The 16,554-nt window shown below is 31.3% G+C and overlaps 2 protein-coding genes across 5 annotated transcripts; both read left to right on the forward strand.

Annotated features, from left to right (window-relative positions):
- Positions 1 to 7,195: 7,195 nt before the first annotated feature.
- On the forward strand, positions 7,196 to 10,956 carry LOC102613637 (metal transporter Nramp2-like). 2 transcript variants are annotated; one of them, XM_052442420.1, is made up of 4 exons: positions 7,196 to 8,033; positions 8,490 to 8,626; positions 8,728 to 9,380; positions 9,893 to 10,255. In XM_052442420.1, exons 1-4 carry the CDS (start codon positions 7,450 to 7,452, stop codon positions 9,899 to 9,901), a joined length of 1,383 nt encoding a protein of 460 aa, XP_052298380.1. In that variant the 5' UTR covers positions 7,196 to 7,449; the 3' UTR covers positions 9,902 to 10,255. The 2 variants fall into 2 exon arrangements, with proteins under 2 accessions (XP_052298380.1, XP_006472260.2); XM_006472197.4 differs by lacking the exon at positions 9,893 to 10,255 and adding an exon at positions 10,287 to 10,956 and having other exon boundaries at positions 7,203 to 8,033.
- Positions 10,957 to 11,872: 916 nt separating this feature from the next.
- On the forward strand, positions 11,873 to 16,466 carry LOC102614027 (putative pumilio homolog 7, chloroplastic). 3 transcript variants are annotated; one of them, XM_006472198.4, is made up of 5 exons: positions 11,873 to 12,871; positions 12,995 to 13,157; positions 15,066 to 15,229; positions 15,399 to 15,657; positions 15,959 to 16,466. In XM_006472198.4, exons 1-5 carry the CDS (start codon positions 12,156 to 12,158, stop codon positions 16,079 to 16,081), a joined length of 1,425 nt encoding a protein of 474 aa, XP_006472261.2. In that variant the 5' UTR covers positions 11,873 to 12,155; the 3' UTR covers positions 16,082 to 16,466. The 3 variants fall into 3 exon arrangements, with proteins under 3 accessions (XP_006472261.2, XP_024952015.2, XP_006472262.2); XM_025096247.2 differs by lacking the exon at positions 15,959 to 16,466 and adding an exon at positions 15,739 to 15,946; XM_006472199.4 differs by having other exon boundaries at positions 11,875 to 12,871; positions 15,962 to 16,466.
- Positions 16,467 to 16,554: the final 88 nt, after the last annotated feature.

Genomic DNA, 16,554 nt, shown 5'->3' on the forward strand with positions numbered 1-16,554 from the left:
ATTATTTGATGATGATAAATTAAATTTATTTGATAATTTAATTGATGGGATTATTATTAATTACCTTTAAATAATTTTTTTTAATGTAAATATTAATTATTAAATTAGCATTTTATCTCATTTTATTCTTCTCTAATTCAAGATAAGGGGTATTTCGGACATTTACTTAAATTTCAAATAGTTCTGTTAAACATAACGGTCAAATTAACGAAATTGGGTGTGGAGTGAGCATTTTCGAAACATTTGGGTACACACAATAAAAAATGTCAAAACATTTGGGAGCTGGATGAAAATAATCCAAAAATGATCTAATCCAAGAACCTAAGTTGGTAAAAATTATTGTACTACATGATGTACTATTTAAATGCGGAGCTAAGTCAATACTCTATATACAGAGAGAGTAATAATCTAACCAGAGATATATTTTATTAAAGTATCTTAAATGATAATAAAAACACGCACTCCAAAAAGCCAAAAATACACTACATTATAATATGCATTTTTATATTTTTTTAACTTATTCATTACTGCATTGAATAAAAGAATCATTATTAGATAACGTATTTTTATCATGAGGATTAAAAAATCATATAAATTTAATATTAACGATAATTTCTTCTAACCCTTCCCTCCGTGTCTTGATAGCAAGTGCAACGCAGGCTTGAGTTTAGAAAATTATTTTGTGAAATCAGCCGACGAATGTATGGGTGAGGACAAAAGTCACCCATGTACGGAGAAAGCATGTAACCACCTGCTTCAGTCTGTAATTGCAAATTTCGCGAAAACATGAATATGGTAATTTTCAGAGTCAACCTACCATGCAGCGCTGTATCTCATACAGCACATGCATGCAACCGGTACAACCGGTTTTTAACCGGATAATATAATGAAAATTATATTTTTATTTGTTTTTAATGTGAAAAAATTATGAAAAAATTTGGAAAAAAAAGAGTAAAATTTTAATTAAATAAGGAAAAAGATTGTAATAATTTAAAATTTAAAAATAGTACAAAAAATATAAACATATCACAAAATGGTTACATTCCTACTTATTTTGTCACATTCCAATATTTATAATGCATATTTCAAGTTTACTTTTCAAATTCCTATTTCTAGTAATGATTTATCTAAATTTTTGTAAGTTGTTTCAACTCATTTTCCCACTAGCTTTTGGTTCTATATTTCCACTCTTTTCATCAACTTCCATATTTTTTGATAGATATTTCAAGTTTATTTTCATATCTCTACAATTTGTTAAACTTTATCTAGTTTTTGGTAAATTATTTCGATTTATTTTTCCACCACTTTTTTGTTCTATATTCCTACTCGTTTTATTAAATTCCAACATTTTGTTTAGAAATTTCAAGTTCAATTTTTAGATCTCTATTTTCTGTTAAAATTTATCAAATTCTTGTTAAGTTATTTCAACTTTTGGGTTAACTTCTTCTACTCTTGTTTCCACTACTTTTTGGTTCTTTATTCCAATTCTTTTAATTGATTTCTAATATTTTGGTTAAATATTTCAAGTTCATTTTATAGATCTCAACTTATTGTTAAACTTTATCATATTCTTGTTAAGTTCTTCGAACTTTTAGGTTATGCTCCCCAACTCTTGTTTCCACCATTTTTTTTGTTTTATATTTCTACTCTTTTCATTGAATTTAAGTATTTTTCGTGAATGTTTCAAGTTTATTTTTTGATCCCTAATTATTGTTGGATTTATCATATTCTTGGTAACTCTTTCCGAATTTTAGGTTAACCTCTTCAACTCTTTTTTCCACCACTTTTTGGTTTTATATTCCTACTCTTTTTATTGAATTCCAACATTTTATTTGGAAATTTCAAGTTAAATTTCTAAATTCCCACTTTCAATTAAAATTTATCAAATTCTTAGTAAGTTGTTTCAATTTATTTTTCCACCGGTTATTCGTTCTATATTTCCACTCTTCTTATTGAATTCCAAATTTTTAGGTTGATTTTTCAAGTTTATTTTTTATATCTCTATATCCTGTTAGACTTTATCTAGTTATCGTTAAGTTGTTCCAACTTATTTTTCCAGCACTTTGTGGTTCAATATTTCTGCTCTTTTTATTGAATTTCAAATTTTGGGTAAATATGTCAAATTTACTTTTTAGATCCCTACTTTGCGTTAGAATTTATCAAATCTTTGTTAAGTTATTTCAACTTTTGGGTAACTTCTTCCACTCTTGTTCCCACTACTTTTTGTATTTGTATTCCAATTCTTTTAATTAATTTCTAATATTTTGGTTAAATATTTCAAGTTCATTTTATAGATCTCAACTTATTGTTAAACTTTATCATATTTTTCTTAAGTTCTTCGAACTTTTAAGTTATGCTCCTCAACTCTTGTTTTCACCATTTTTTTTGTTCTATATTTCTACTCTTTTCATTTAATTTAAGTATTTTTCGTGAATGTTTCAAGTTTATTTTTTGATCCCTAATTATTGTTGGATTTATCATATTCTTGGTAACTCTTTCCAAATTTTAGGTTAACCTCTTCAACTCTTTTTTCCACCACTTTTTGGTTTTATATTCCTACTCTTTTTATTGAATTCCCACTTTTTGTTTGGAAATTTCAAGTTTAATTTTTAGATCCCCACTTTCCATTAAAATTTATCAAATTCTTGGTAAGTTGTTTCAATTCATTTTTCCACCAGTTATTTGTTCTATATTTCCACTCTTCTTATTAAATTTCAAATTTTTAGGTTAACATTTCAAGTTTATTTTTTATATCTCTATATCCTGTTAGACTTTATCTAGTTATCGCTAAGTTATTCCAACTTATCTTTTCACAACTTTTTTGTTCAATATTTCTACTCTTTTCATTGAATTTCAAATTTTGGGTAAATATGTCAAATTTACTTTTCAGATCCCTATTTCGTGTTTGAATTTATCAAATTCATGATAAGTTATTTCAACTTTTAGGTTAACTTCTTCTACTCTTGTTCCCACAACTTTTTGGTTCTGTATTCCAACTCTTTTTATTGATTTCTAACATTTTACTTAGATATTTCAAGTTTATTTTCTAGTTCTCGACTTATTATTAAACTTTATCATATTTTTGTTAAGTTCTTCAAACTTTTAAGTTATGCTCCTCAACTCTTGTTAAACTCTAATAATGGTTTTATGTTCCTATTATTTTTATTATATTCCAACACTACCAGTACATGTTTCAGGTTCTTTTTTTTTACTAATAATAAATTACTTGTTGAAAATAACAATAATATCAATAAGGCAAATTATGGTTGACCCCTTACTATTTTAACAAATATCAATTTACCACATAATACTAAGAATTTTTTTATTGCAACCCTTCATCATTTTCAACATTTTGAGTCCATAATCTAAGTCCTTTTTTTTTTCATCTTCATTACTTCATGCAATCTTTTGAGTTTGATTGTATGTATACTTGAGCTTTTAACTTTTATACATATCTATTCTCATTGTAATCATTTTAATTAATAGCGTTTAATTATATTAAAAATAAATCTATGCATTTATTTTCATCTTTCTCTTTACTTTTCAAATTAATTGCTTTAGTTTTTCATAACGTCAACGGTAAATAAATAAATAACAAGTAAGAAGGATTGCAATTGCTATGCTTCTAAAGCTATGATGATATAAGTTAAGTTACAAAAATACTTTAATTTACAAGATTAAAGTTTAGTTAATCTATTTTAGTTGAGCATCTCTATTTTTTTTTCTGTGTGCTTGTTGGATATTACTACAGTTATTATTATTAATATCATATCCTGTGGGATTTATAATTAAATATAATAAGAATGTACATATGTCCTACGCTATTTTTGCACTCGATGGATATCATTAACATTTTGATTATGCAATTGATTTTTGCAAGTTACAAAAGAGTGATGATGTATGACAAAACTTCCACGGATAAATTTGTTGTGACCATTCAAAATCTAAAAATTCATTTTTGTAATTTGTAAATAATATTTTCATTGAGGCGGTAGTTTTACTTGCCAAAATTTTTCTATGTATAAATTTTACATAAAAAAGATATATTTTAAACTTTTGTGCTAATATAAAATTAATTTTCTACAAATATATTGATAATTTAATATAGATGAGATATATTACTTTGTAAGTATATTAATAATCACGTTGTGGGTACTAATTAATGCAGTTGTAAATCATTTGAATTAAAAACAAAATAGTTGATGTTTGAATCCATGGGAGTAAATTTAGTTGTTATTAAGCTAAATTAGCCACTTAGGCTTTAGCCCAGTGGTGAACCATTGACCTTATGGTGCGTTTACGTCATAGAATGAGAATGTGGTAGAATAGGAATGGGCTGGGAATGAGAATGAGTTGGAATGAGAATGCGATTTTAATGTTTACTCGGCAAAAATAAATGGGAATGAGAATGTGCTGAAATGTCATTGATGTATTTACTTGACAAAATAAATGGGAATGAGGAATGTGAATGAAAATCAATTTACCAAAATACTTATAGTATTAATAATTAATAAAAATAATTAATTTATCATTATTAACAATATTATCATTATTGTTGTTTTTATTATTACTATTATTATTAACATTTATTATTATTAAATTTTATTGACTTTATTATTTTAGTTATTATTAATTATTGTTATTATTATTTTTATTAATATTATCATTATTAACATTTATTATTATTATTATTAAATTTTATTAACTTTATTATTTTAATTATTATTAATTATTGTTAATATTATTTTTATTAATATTATTATTAACATTTATTATTATTTTTAATTAATATCATTTTTATATCTAGATAATGAAAATTAGATTATTATTACTATTAAATTTTATTAACTTTATTATTTTAGTTATTATTAATTATTTTTATTATTATTTTTATTAATAATAATAAAAATAATGATAAATTAATTATTTTTATTAATTATTATTTTTATCATTATTTTTATTGTTAATAATGATAATATTAATAATAAAAATAAAAATAATTAATAATAACTAAAATAATAAAGTTAATAAAATTTGATAATAATAATAATTATCATTAATGACATTTAAAATAATAATAAATTTTTGATAAATTAAAATAATAAAATTAATTGTGATTTGAATGAGGGTAATTTAGAAAATATGAAAAAATTAGAGGAATACAAAAGTAAACATATATTTCATTCACATTCCCAACCCCCGGGAATGAGATTCCCATTCCTTATTCCCAAATTGTGTGGGACCCACACATTTTATTCTCATTCCCAAATTACATTTTGCCAAGTAAATATATGTTTCATTTTTATTCCTTCATTCTCATTCCTCATTCCATGAAGTAAACACACCATTAAAGTAAAACATGACTATGAGGGCAATAATTCGAGTCCTCATAGACTCAAACTCCCTTAATTAAACATAATTATATGGAGATTATTTGTAAAATTTTTCTCCCTTACGAAATACAAGTGGAGTGGAGACACTCCTCCTCCGTGAGGGTTATTTGTCTGGGCACTTACTTCATAGAATTTAAAATGTAATAATATAAGTCTCAGTTTGTATATCTAATTGTAAATATCAGTGTAATAATCTGCTGTTATAACAGTTGTAAATATCTGTGTAATACAGTAACATGATGCTTAATCAGTTAAAAAAAACTAAATTGAAAAAATTATATTCAAATTCAATTTCTTTTACCACTAGAATAAAAGTATATAAATTAAATTTAGCGAGAATTACAGTGAAAACATATTTCATGTGGCAAAGATTATAACAAGCTTAAGACGTATAAATAAAAATGAATTTAAAAGACTATATTTCTCCCCAATGGCATAAAATGTTTTAAAAGTAAATTTAGTAAAACATACTGCTTACTATGAAAATGAATTTATATTTTTCATATTTTTAAATAATTTAATTTTTTTTGGTTGTGATATAAATTAACTTAATTTCAAAAAAATATAGATATAAATTTAAGATTGAACATATTTTATAATACTTGCACATCATTTAGTAGACAAATCATGTACCCATATAGTGAGTGCAATGTTACTCAAATAATTTAATTTAATTTAGAAATATAACTGTCATGCTTAAATTATATAACTATAAGTATAACATAATACAACATTATTCAATATTAGTTGCATTCAAATTGTAATTATCCATGTTATGTACCATTATGAATTTGATTAATGTTTAACAAAAAAATTATTATAGCAAAAAGGATTAAATAAAATAATTAATCTCACTTAAGATAGTATGAATTAATTTGCACAAGAGATTGATTATGAGTTTTATTTAAAAATATCAAATATTAGATGCTTTATATTTTTGTAATATATGAATATTTGTTTTAGAGGGTATACATAAAACATACTAATATTGGCCACTAATAATAACAACAACAACATTTGAGGGGTAATTACGATGTTTGGAATGATAATTATTTGATAGTTGGATAAATATTGTCCTCATTTTAGTAGGTAGGGATTTAAGTCCTTGAATGTGAATCGTGAGATCCTGGAATTGATTTCTTCTAAATATCTGGAAATAAATCGATTTCGTTATATGTTTAGATACTCGGATTCTAATGTAATTAAAAGTTGATAAAATTATTTTGATAGTTTTGTAAGCAAAATATCATTATATTTATTACATAATATTAAAAATAGTGCAATTAATAAATTAAATTTTTTAATTAATATATAATTATTTCCATTTATTATATTTAAATAGTATTCTCATTAGTACATAAGTTACATTTTTTAAGGCAAAATATCATTAAATTTATAATGTAATATTAAGAAAAATAATATAATTATTTTTATTTAAATATATTAGTCCAATTAATTTTATTTAATTATGTTTCTTTTAGGATATAAGTTAAATATATTAACTATATTTTCCATGAATCAAAAGAAAAAGGAAGTATTTTTTTGGTGTAAAGTTGAGGGGGTCTTTGATAATTTACTAGTTTTGAATTGATTATCTTAATATTTCCTAAAATGAGGGAGTTCTATGATAGTTTCTTTTAACATTTGCCGCTTTAAGCGATTAAAAGGAGCGAATCGGTGGCCGGTTACATCCGCATTATTAAAAAAATAATAAAGGCAGCTGCATGACATGCAGCACTGCATTACAGCCCGACCCTAATTTTCATTCGTTCTGACTTTGCACAATACTGTGTCATGTCATATAATGTCGTCAAAATGACAAAATACCCGCTAATCGATGACGTGTCATCTTCCAATTAGCCAGACACCTCCGATTACAACAAACTTAACGTCTCAGGGAAAACGAAAGTTTATTATAAATCGAGCGTCTTCCTTTTAACTCAAGTTTGACACGCAGACCGGCCGGCTCACCAGTCCTCAGAGGTGAGATCTGTGGAACAGAATCTACTGCCGAGTTTGGAATATTCCGTGCGTAGATAAAACAAAGAAAGTGAAAATGGACTCCTCCGAAACCCGAGAAGAAGAAAGCGGGTCCAAAGACAGCAATGAAACCAACCGCCTCCTTCCAATACCGTCACCACCGTCCTCAACGGAGGACGACGAGGAAGTCGCGTTCGATTCACGAGAGAAAATCTTGATCGTCGACGCAGATTCAGCCTCCACGTTGAACGTTGACGGTGACCAAGTGCCGCCTTTTTCGTGGAAAAAGCTTTGGTTATTCACTGGACCCGGTTTCTTAATGAGCATAGCGTTTCTGGATCCGGGGAATCTGGAGGGGGATCTCCAATCGGGGGCGATAGCAGGGTACTCGCTTCTTTGGTTGCTAATGTGGGCCACCCTCATGGGCTTGCTTATTCAGCTGCTGTCGGCACGAGTAGGGGTGGCCACGGGGCGTCACTTGGCAGAGCTGTGTAGAGAGGAGTACCCCAATTGGGCGCGATTCGTGTTGTGGTTCATGGCTGAAGTGGCCTTGATTGGTGCCGATATTCAGGAAGTAATTGGGAGTGCCATTGCTATCCAGATTTTGAGTCACGGGGTCTTGCCACTATGGGCCGGTGTCATCATTACGGCGTTGGATTGGTACGTACTTTTATACTTAATTTGATTTTATTTGGAGTCCCCAGCGAGAAATTTTAAGGCTATTGTTTTATAAATATTGAATTTTTATTTTTCTTTCATGCACATAACCAATGAAGTTGAACTTTTGCTTTGAAGTATTAAAGATTTTGTGTTTGGTTACCTGGGTTGTAGAACCAGTGAATTGAAGCTGCTTTCAATCTGCATTTTTAGCGAATTTGACCGGAAATTTGAGTGCTTGGCCATTGTTCTAAAATTCAGTACCTTTGCCTCATTTTGATAATTGTTAGAGTTTGATATTTGAATGAAACATAGGAATTCTTTTGTAGTCATTAGATGATCTGAGGGATTATGTTCCATTTTTTGATAATTTATGTCTCCTGCTGCTCCTTGCTCCAGAGAAAATGATCTACACTATTTTAACTAGATTTTGTTTTTGTTGTTCTGTTTTGTGAACAGTTTCATATTTTTATTTTTAGAGAACTATGGAGTGAGGAAACTGGAAGCTGTTTTTGCTGTATTAATTGCAACTATGGCTTTATCGTTTGCTTGGATGTTTGGCGACACACAACCCAGTGGAAAAGAACTTTTAGTAGGTGAGAAACCTGTTAAGTAACAAAATTTTAATTCTCTGTTTTGGGGTATTTTATTGTTTGCTGTTCCTTTAGTTGTAATTTTGTTCTGATCCTCCTTGTAGGTGTTTTGGTTCCAAGACTCAGCTCAAAAACAATTAGGCAAGCTGTTGGAGTTGTGGGTTGTGTCATTATGCCTCACAATGTGTTCCTGCACTCTGCTTTGGTACAATCAAGGAATATTGATCCCAAAAAGAAGGGCCGTGTTCAAGAAGCACTGAACTACTACTCAATCGAGTCATCTGTTGCTCTTTTAGTCTCCTTCATGATCAACTTGTTTCTAACAACTGTTTTCGCCAAGGGATTCTATGGCACTAAGCAAGCCAATAGTATAGGACTGGTTAATGCTGGGCAGTATCTTCAGGAGAAGTACGGAGGAGGCTATTTACCAATTCTTTACATCTGGGGTATTGGATTATTGGCAGCTGGACAAAGTAGTACAATAACCGGCACATATGCTGGCCAGTTCATCATGGGAGGTTTCCTCAACCTTCCTATGAAAAAATGGCTGAGGGCCTTGATCACAAGGAGTTGTGCAATTGTGCCAACTATGATTGTAGCTCTTATATTTAATACTTCTGAAGCTTCATTGGATATTTTGAATGAATGGCTTAATGTCCTTCAGTCAATCCAAATCCCTTTTGCACTTATCCCTCTTCTTACCTTGGTGTCCAAAGAGCAAGTCATGGGAGTCTTCAGAATTGGACCTGTTCTTGAAGTAAGCCGTCAACTTCTCTACTATGCTATTTAGGCACTAATAACTTTTATTTGAGTGGCCACATATTGTTGTTAGCTAATACATTAGATGATTTAGATTTTTGTTTGTTTATCATGACAAGATCTAAATCACATCTTCATCTTCACTAGGCATCTACATGTACATGCATATATATATATATATTTATTTATTTATTTATATCCACATTTTCTTAAAATTTGGTGCTGCAACTCTTTGTATCGAAGTCAAAATTTGCTCAACTCTCTTTAGCAATGTGTTTGAGTCCACAATATTTTATCTTTTTGCAAATTCGTATGCAACAAGGTCATTGTCCAGATTTCAAAATGTGTAGATGTCCGCATGAGAAGGTATATTTGTGCACAAAAATTATCTGGTGCCAACTGCAGTGGTTGCCCTATTTTCTTGAAATTGTGGAAATATAAAAAAATTGTACATTAGCATAATTATTAGTAGATAAAGAAGTTGAATATGTTGACATTTGAACTGTTCAGGTAGAATGAGATTAGAGTTATGAAGCGGAGCAGGGTAATGCTAAAAATTTGTGATGAACCAGTAAAGAAATGTCTGGAAAGGAGTGAGGATCTATCTATATGTTGGAGTATCCATGTGAAACAGAATTCCATCTGTATAGATATATGCTAAATTACCCAGTTAAGTAACTGAAGTCCAAATAAATCTTGAACTAAACCAAAAATTTTGGGAGCAATGATTTCCCTTTAACTTGTAGAACATTTTCCAAGTGGGAATCAAACTTCAATTATTTTTATGTTTTCATGATGTATATGATCATTTTCAGTTTAGTCATGTAGGCATCAGCATAACTGATTGAGCACTCCACATATGGCTTAAAATCTAAGTTAAAATATTTTGTTTATTGTTTTGTAGAGGTTGGCCTGGACTGTTGCCGCCCTGGTGATGGTGATTAATGGTTACCTGTTGTTGGACTTCTTTGTTTCCGAAGTTAAGGGACTGCTGTTTGGATTTCTGGTCTTCACTGGGACTGCTGCCTATGTAGCTTTTATAATATATCTGATTACGCGTGGCAGTGACCTTTCTTCTAATTGTTTCAGCTTAGAAATGTCAAAGAGATACTCAAATCCCGGAAATTGACTCTACAAGATGAAGCTCCACATCTCTGTCACATAAAGTGGGAAGATTGTGGATCAGCTGTGCCAAAAGGAAATTATTCATTTAGCATGATAATCTCTAACCTCCATCATACAATGATTAAAACAGCTTCAAACCATCGAAGCAGTCAGCTGTAACTACAATTTTTGCACAGTAAGATACACAGAAATCATGTTCATTCATTAATCGCGAGAGGGTATTCTTTTCTCTTTTCTAAGTGGGATGAGAAAGCTTCATTATAGGTTACAACCTGCGAGATAAAGGACTTAATATTGTGATAGAACCAGTTCGCCAAGTAAATTCAGAATCAAGCGCTTAGTTATTCTTTGATGTAATAGCTTTTGTATGTATCATAATCAAAATGATGTTTGTTTTCTAGTTCCTGAAGAAGGGACTGCTCAACACAACAAGAGAATGAATTTTGCAACCCTGTCGGCTTCTGCCATTTTTTTTTCCCCCTTCTCTTTTACCTTTTGTATGTGTAATTGTTGAGCTTTACCGAAGTAAAGAAACGTTGATTTTGCTGGACTTTCCTAGTAACTACCTCAATGAATCAGTGGTCTCCTAGAGTTGGAAGGTACGCGCAAATTGACTGGCCATTAAGAGATAGATTAGTTAGTCTATGACGATAGTATGGATTGACTGGGAGATATTATTACACTGAAGCGTGTTGAAAAGCTTTTAAAAATTACCCTAAATTCAAGCGCAATAATCGTAAGATATTTGATAGATGTTGATTCTACGTATATCATCCGTGATTTTCCAGTCTAGTTCCTCTGTTTTTTGAAAAAAAAAAGTTTTGATTATTCCAAATTATCATTTTATCTTCTTAAATTTAAACATAATTAAATTTCATCTAAATTAAATAATAATAATAATAATAATCCGCTTAAAACTAAGTTAGTTCTACACGAGATCGGTAATAGTTTTGAATAAATGTATATAAATTTATGAAATTGCATGCTAACCATTTAAATTTAATGAAATAGCATGCGAATTAAAAAAAAAAATTAAAGTTATAAGATTTGATGGTAGAAAGGACCATAATAATTAATAATGTTTTATCTTTTTTATTATTATTATTTTAAGGGGAATAGGAGGGGGAAAAAGTAGCATAAATGTTTAATAAAATATTGAAAAAGAAAGCAAATCCTGCCGTGCGATGTAAAACAAAACGAAACAAAATCAACTGTCTTGCTATTGGTCCCGCAGACGCAACAATTTCCTAGGCAGCAGCAGACGCAAGCCACGTAAAGAAAGTCCCTCTCCCAGTCTCCGTCTATACGCATGTAAGAGTTTCCATAAATTGCATGCAAACGGCAAAGAGTGTTTCGAATTATGACTCGCGAGTCTCACTCTCCATATATATCTCTCTCTCAAGTTAATCGCTTTCCTAATGCATTCAAAAACCTTACCAAATACCAAACTTACTCAAATCCTACACGAACCAAATCTCCTCATTAATATCTTTTGCTCCTCAGTTTATTTCGAATGCCATTATAAACCCTCTTAAAAACCGAAAAAGAAAAAAACCCTTCAAGAGTCGAGACCCCTCACAAGTGATCTCTCTCTCTCTCTTTCTCTCTTTCTCTCTTTCTCTCTCACGCACACGCTTCTTCATCATTGATGTTAAACTCTCCCGGTAACCGACATTTGCGGGATGAAACGACGCGTTTTGGGTCTCCTTCCCGTGGATTACCGGCTGCTCATTTCCGCCGTCCGCGTCAAGAAAGCCCTCGCCTCCCCAACACTTCTTTAAACGAAAAATCCTATTTTGATGAAACTGATTTATCTGCTTACTTTTCTCATCTTAATGTCAACGATCGGATTTTTGATAACCCCGTTCACCATTTTCCGCTCGTTGAAAATGGTTTCTTTTCTCATCCTTGCCAAGAAGCAGAACCGATAAACCAAGATTCATCCATTTTGAATCTTCTACATAATCATAATTTTGATGGGTTACGCTCTAACGGAAATGAGTTATCCTCGGTGCCAAGAAACCAATGGATGTCCAGTTTGAGTCTTAAGAGAAATCAATGGTTGCAGGATTCATTTGATTGTTCATCTTTGAGAGATTTGAGGGGCAACATTGTGGCTTTAGCCAAGGATCAATATGGTTGTCGCCACCTGCAGCGGACTATGAGTAGCTTGCCGAAAGAGGAAATTGAGATGATTTTCGTGGAGGTGATTGATCGTGTGTGTGAGTTGATGATTGACCCATTTGGGAATTATGTTGTACAAAAGCTTGTAGAGTTATGTAGTGAGGAACAGAGGACTCGTATTCTTCTTATGCTGACAAACGATGATTTTCAACTTGTCCGGATTTGTCTTAACACTCATGGGTATGTTTTCTTTTCTTTCTTGTTGTTTGTTTGAATTGTCTCAGAAAATGATGATGACTCGGGCATGTTACTGTTCGATTGAAACTAATTAATGTTTTTGCTGTTCTTACTTTCGTTGTGTAGGATTCGTGCTGTACTGAAATTGTTAGAGAATCTTACTAATCCACAGCAAATATCATTGGTTTTAGCAGCTCTACGCCCTGGGGCAGTTACATTGACCAAGGACACCAATGGTCATTATGTGATCCAGTATTGTGTGAAACATTTCTCTCACGAAGACACTAAAGTAATTTCAATTTAAACATGTCATTATTATTTGTTTTTATTGTGTTAAAATTTAAACCAAGCTTCATGTGGATCCTTTTAGGATCACTTCTGTTTGGATTATTGATTCAACCTTGCCATTTGCTGTGCCATTTTTAATACGTTTATAGGAATAATTTCACTTTCTAGCCAAGGTAGAATATTGTTCAAGGACTTGTTATCATTTCTTTTGAGTTTTGAAGGTTAACGACTGATCATGAAGGTCATGTCTTTATAGGAATAATATGGGTTTTACTTCATTGATTATGAATGTTGCCATACAGTTATTCTAGTTCAAATCAAAATAAATAAATACCTTTCCAAAAAAAAAAATCAAAATAAATAAATAAATACTGTTCCTGAGATGTGGTAAACTTTTTAGTAGCTTCTTGATTCGTATTAGTGGCTATTGATGGACAAATGGGTTGAGAGTGCCCTTTTGAGATTTTTTTCTTTTTTTCTTTTTATTTAAGACCATCCTGTTTTTGTATGTAATTGAAGTAAAATGTTCATTAACATCTTTTGGGGTCCAGACCTTCATTGATGCTGATTAAGTTTAAAGGTAGATTGAAGCTTATCTAATGTTGACAACAAAAAGTGCTATATATACGATGTTGATGATGCTTTACCAACAAAACTTCTTTTGCTGAACTTCTTGCAATTGCTTTTGCTACTAGTGTATCTATGTGTGTAACTTAACATGCTTAGAAAATAATAGTTGATGATTTGGAGTCTCATAATGAATGTGTTTAGCAACTGATGGTTTGGATTATCAGAAAATATTTGTCTAAGCGAGTAATTGTTCTGGCATCTGACAACAAAGAGTGCTATATATACAATGTTGATGATGCTTTACCAACAAACTTCTTTTGCTGAACTTCTTGCAATTGCTTTTGATACTAGTGTACCTGTGTGTGTAACTTAACATGCTTAGAAAATAATAGTTTATGATTTGGAGTCTCATAATGAATGTGTTTAGCAACTGATGCTTTGGATTATCAGAAATTTTTTGTCTAAGCGAGTAATTGTTCTGGGATCAAATTTTTTTTTTTTGGAGATTTGCAAACTAGCCTGCCCTTTTCTTTGCATTTAGACTTATATATGATTCAAAGGATGTGTATAAACGCCTCTTGAAAATATGTAAACTTGTATAAAATTTGAGACTCTGAAACCTTCATCGTTTAGAGGCTGCTTTCAATTGAATTGCCCCGGGGGGGGGGGGGGGGGTTCTTTTTGAATTGTTTCTGTTAGTGCAAGTTTGGGATGAATAGAGACTGCCTGCTATAACTCCATTTAAATATGTACTAGAGGAAGGGAATGAGAATCTCTGACTGTGACAATTAAAACTGATCGATTACTTCCGTTTTTACTTCATGTTTTTTGGTGTTCCTCATCTGTTTCTTGCTTTCTGCAATATAAAAAACTAAGTGCTTCAGGGGTACCTAAATTTTTGGTACAATGAAATCTAACAGATTGTTACTCATGTGCTCAGTGTGAAGTTGATTATAGGGATGTAGTTTCTTCTTTGAAAGAGGAAATGAAATAATTGATTTTTCTGCTACACTTTTTGTGTGAACAAGTTTGCTATTTAATTGAACATTGTCTGACCATTGGGCTTGGTTAGATCATGGAGTCTAATCAGTGTGCTGCGGCATGCATCAAAGCAGGTCAAAATGCTTTATTATCTGTGCATGTGCTTAAAATAACATGAATGAAGGGCAGTTTACAATCTTATATGGAGAACTAGTTTGTGGCGATTTCTACTCAATAAGCACTGGTGATCATTGTATGAGTCAAATGAAACCAATACTAGGACCCACTTTCTCTTAGTTTAAAACTAGACTTGAACAAGTCATGATTCTGACTTGTGAAGTTCTGACAATTTTGGCAGTATCTATTGAATGAGGTGGCAGATAATTGCTATGGAATTGCAACGGACAAAAGTGGGTGTTGTGTATTGCAGCATTGTGTTGAATACTCTAAGGGGGCACAACGAGAGCGTCTGGTGGCAGAGATAATAGCAAATGCACTACTGTTAGCAGAAGACTGTTATGGGTTTGTTTCCATAAACTCTTATGCTTGTCATGATGTAGTTGATAGAGAAGCATATCAACTTGTTGCTGAAGTTGACATCATTTTCCTCTGTAGACACCTATCTATGGTTTAATTCTAGCCTGATTGTGATATAAGCTTGATATGCTTCTGTATTATTGTTTTCCTCCAGCAACTACGTGGTGCAACACTTACTGGCACTGAGGGTACCGCAGATAACAGCAAGTCTTCTGAGACAACTTGAAGGGCATTATGTATCTTTCTCCTGCAATAAGTATGGGAGTAATGTCGTAGAGAGGTGCTTGTTAGAATCAGGAGAAGAGCAGTCAACGAGAATTATTATTGAGCTGCTAAGGAGTCCTAATGTTTCTATGCTTCTTATGCATCCTTTTGGAAATTATGTTATCCAGTCCGCTTTGTTGGTCTCTAAGGTTAGACTTTTCTCATCTACTCCCATATCTGTGTGCAAACCAAGTTAAATCAGCTAAGAAAATTTGACTCTAATTCTGTAGGCTGTCTGATTATTCAAATTGCTTGGTTTGGCTTTGAGACATGACTCAATCGTCATAAAGCTTAGTAAACATCAAAAGATGCAGCTAATTAAAAAACTTATGCCAGAATAAGTCGGAGGCTTGATTTACAGTTTCCTCACTCTCTACTATTTTCATTTTAAAGATTACGAATAACCCCTTACATATGGCTGCAAGGATTTTAATAACTTTTCTGATACAGCAGGGTTTTGTCCACGATGCTTTGCGTTATCTCATTAGAATAAACTCTCCAATGATGCGGAGCAATATTTACGGCAAAAAGGTGCTTGCTTGGTTCCAGAAGAGGAGGCCGCCATATATATAGAGAGCTGTTTTCCGGCATGTGTAGGTCTCACCCATTTGTTCGAGAAATATTTTCGTGTTCTTTTTGGCTGTTTGAATCAATTGGTTGTAGTAGTATTTGTTTGTCAGTGTTGGAGTTGTAGTCTGTCATTCTAAGTTGTAAGTTGAGGTTGTAACATTTGTTGTCAGTGTTCGAGTTGTAGTCAGTCAGTCTGTCATTTTAGGTTGTAAGTTGAGATGTGAGAAAGGTTATATAATTTGCAATTTTTCGATCCATTCGGGGAATTTGAAAGGAAATGCAGCAGCAGCAGTATCTTTTAAAACTGTAAACTGTATATTTCCCGCTGGTTGTTCTTGTATACAGATGTGCGGTTGAGTTGAAAATAAAAGCATATTGATTATTATTAGTCTTCGTTTTAAAAAAAAAAAAAAATGGATAATTAGTCTTCGTTTAAAAGAAAAAAATTGGATAATTAGTCTTAAATCGTCAATTGA

This window comes from Citrus sinensis, chromosome 5 (genome assembly GCF_022201045.2).
Source record: "Citrus sinensis cultivar Valencia sweet orange chromosome 5, DVS_A1.0, whole genome shotgun sequence".
In the NCBI taxonomy this organism is placed as follows: domain Eukaryota; kingdom Viridiplantae; phylum Streptophyta; class Magnoliopsida; order Sapindales; family Rutaceae; genus Citrus; species Citrus sinensis.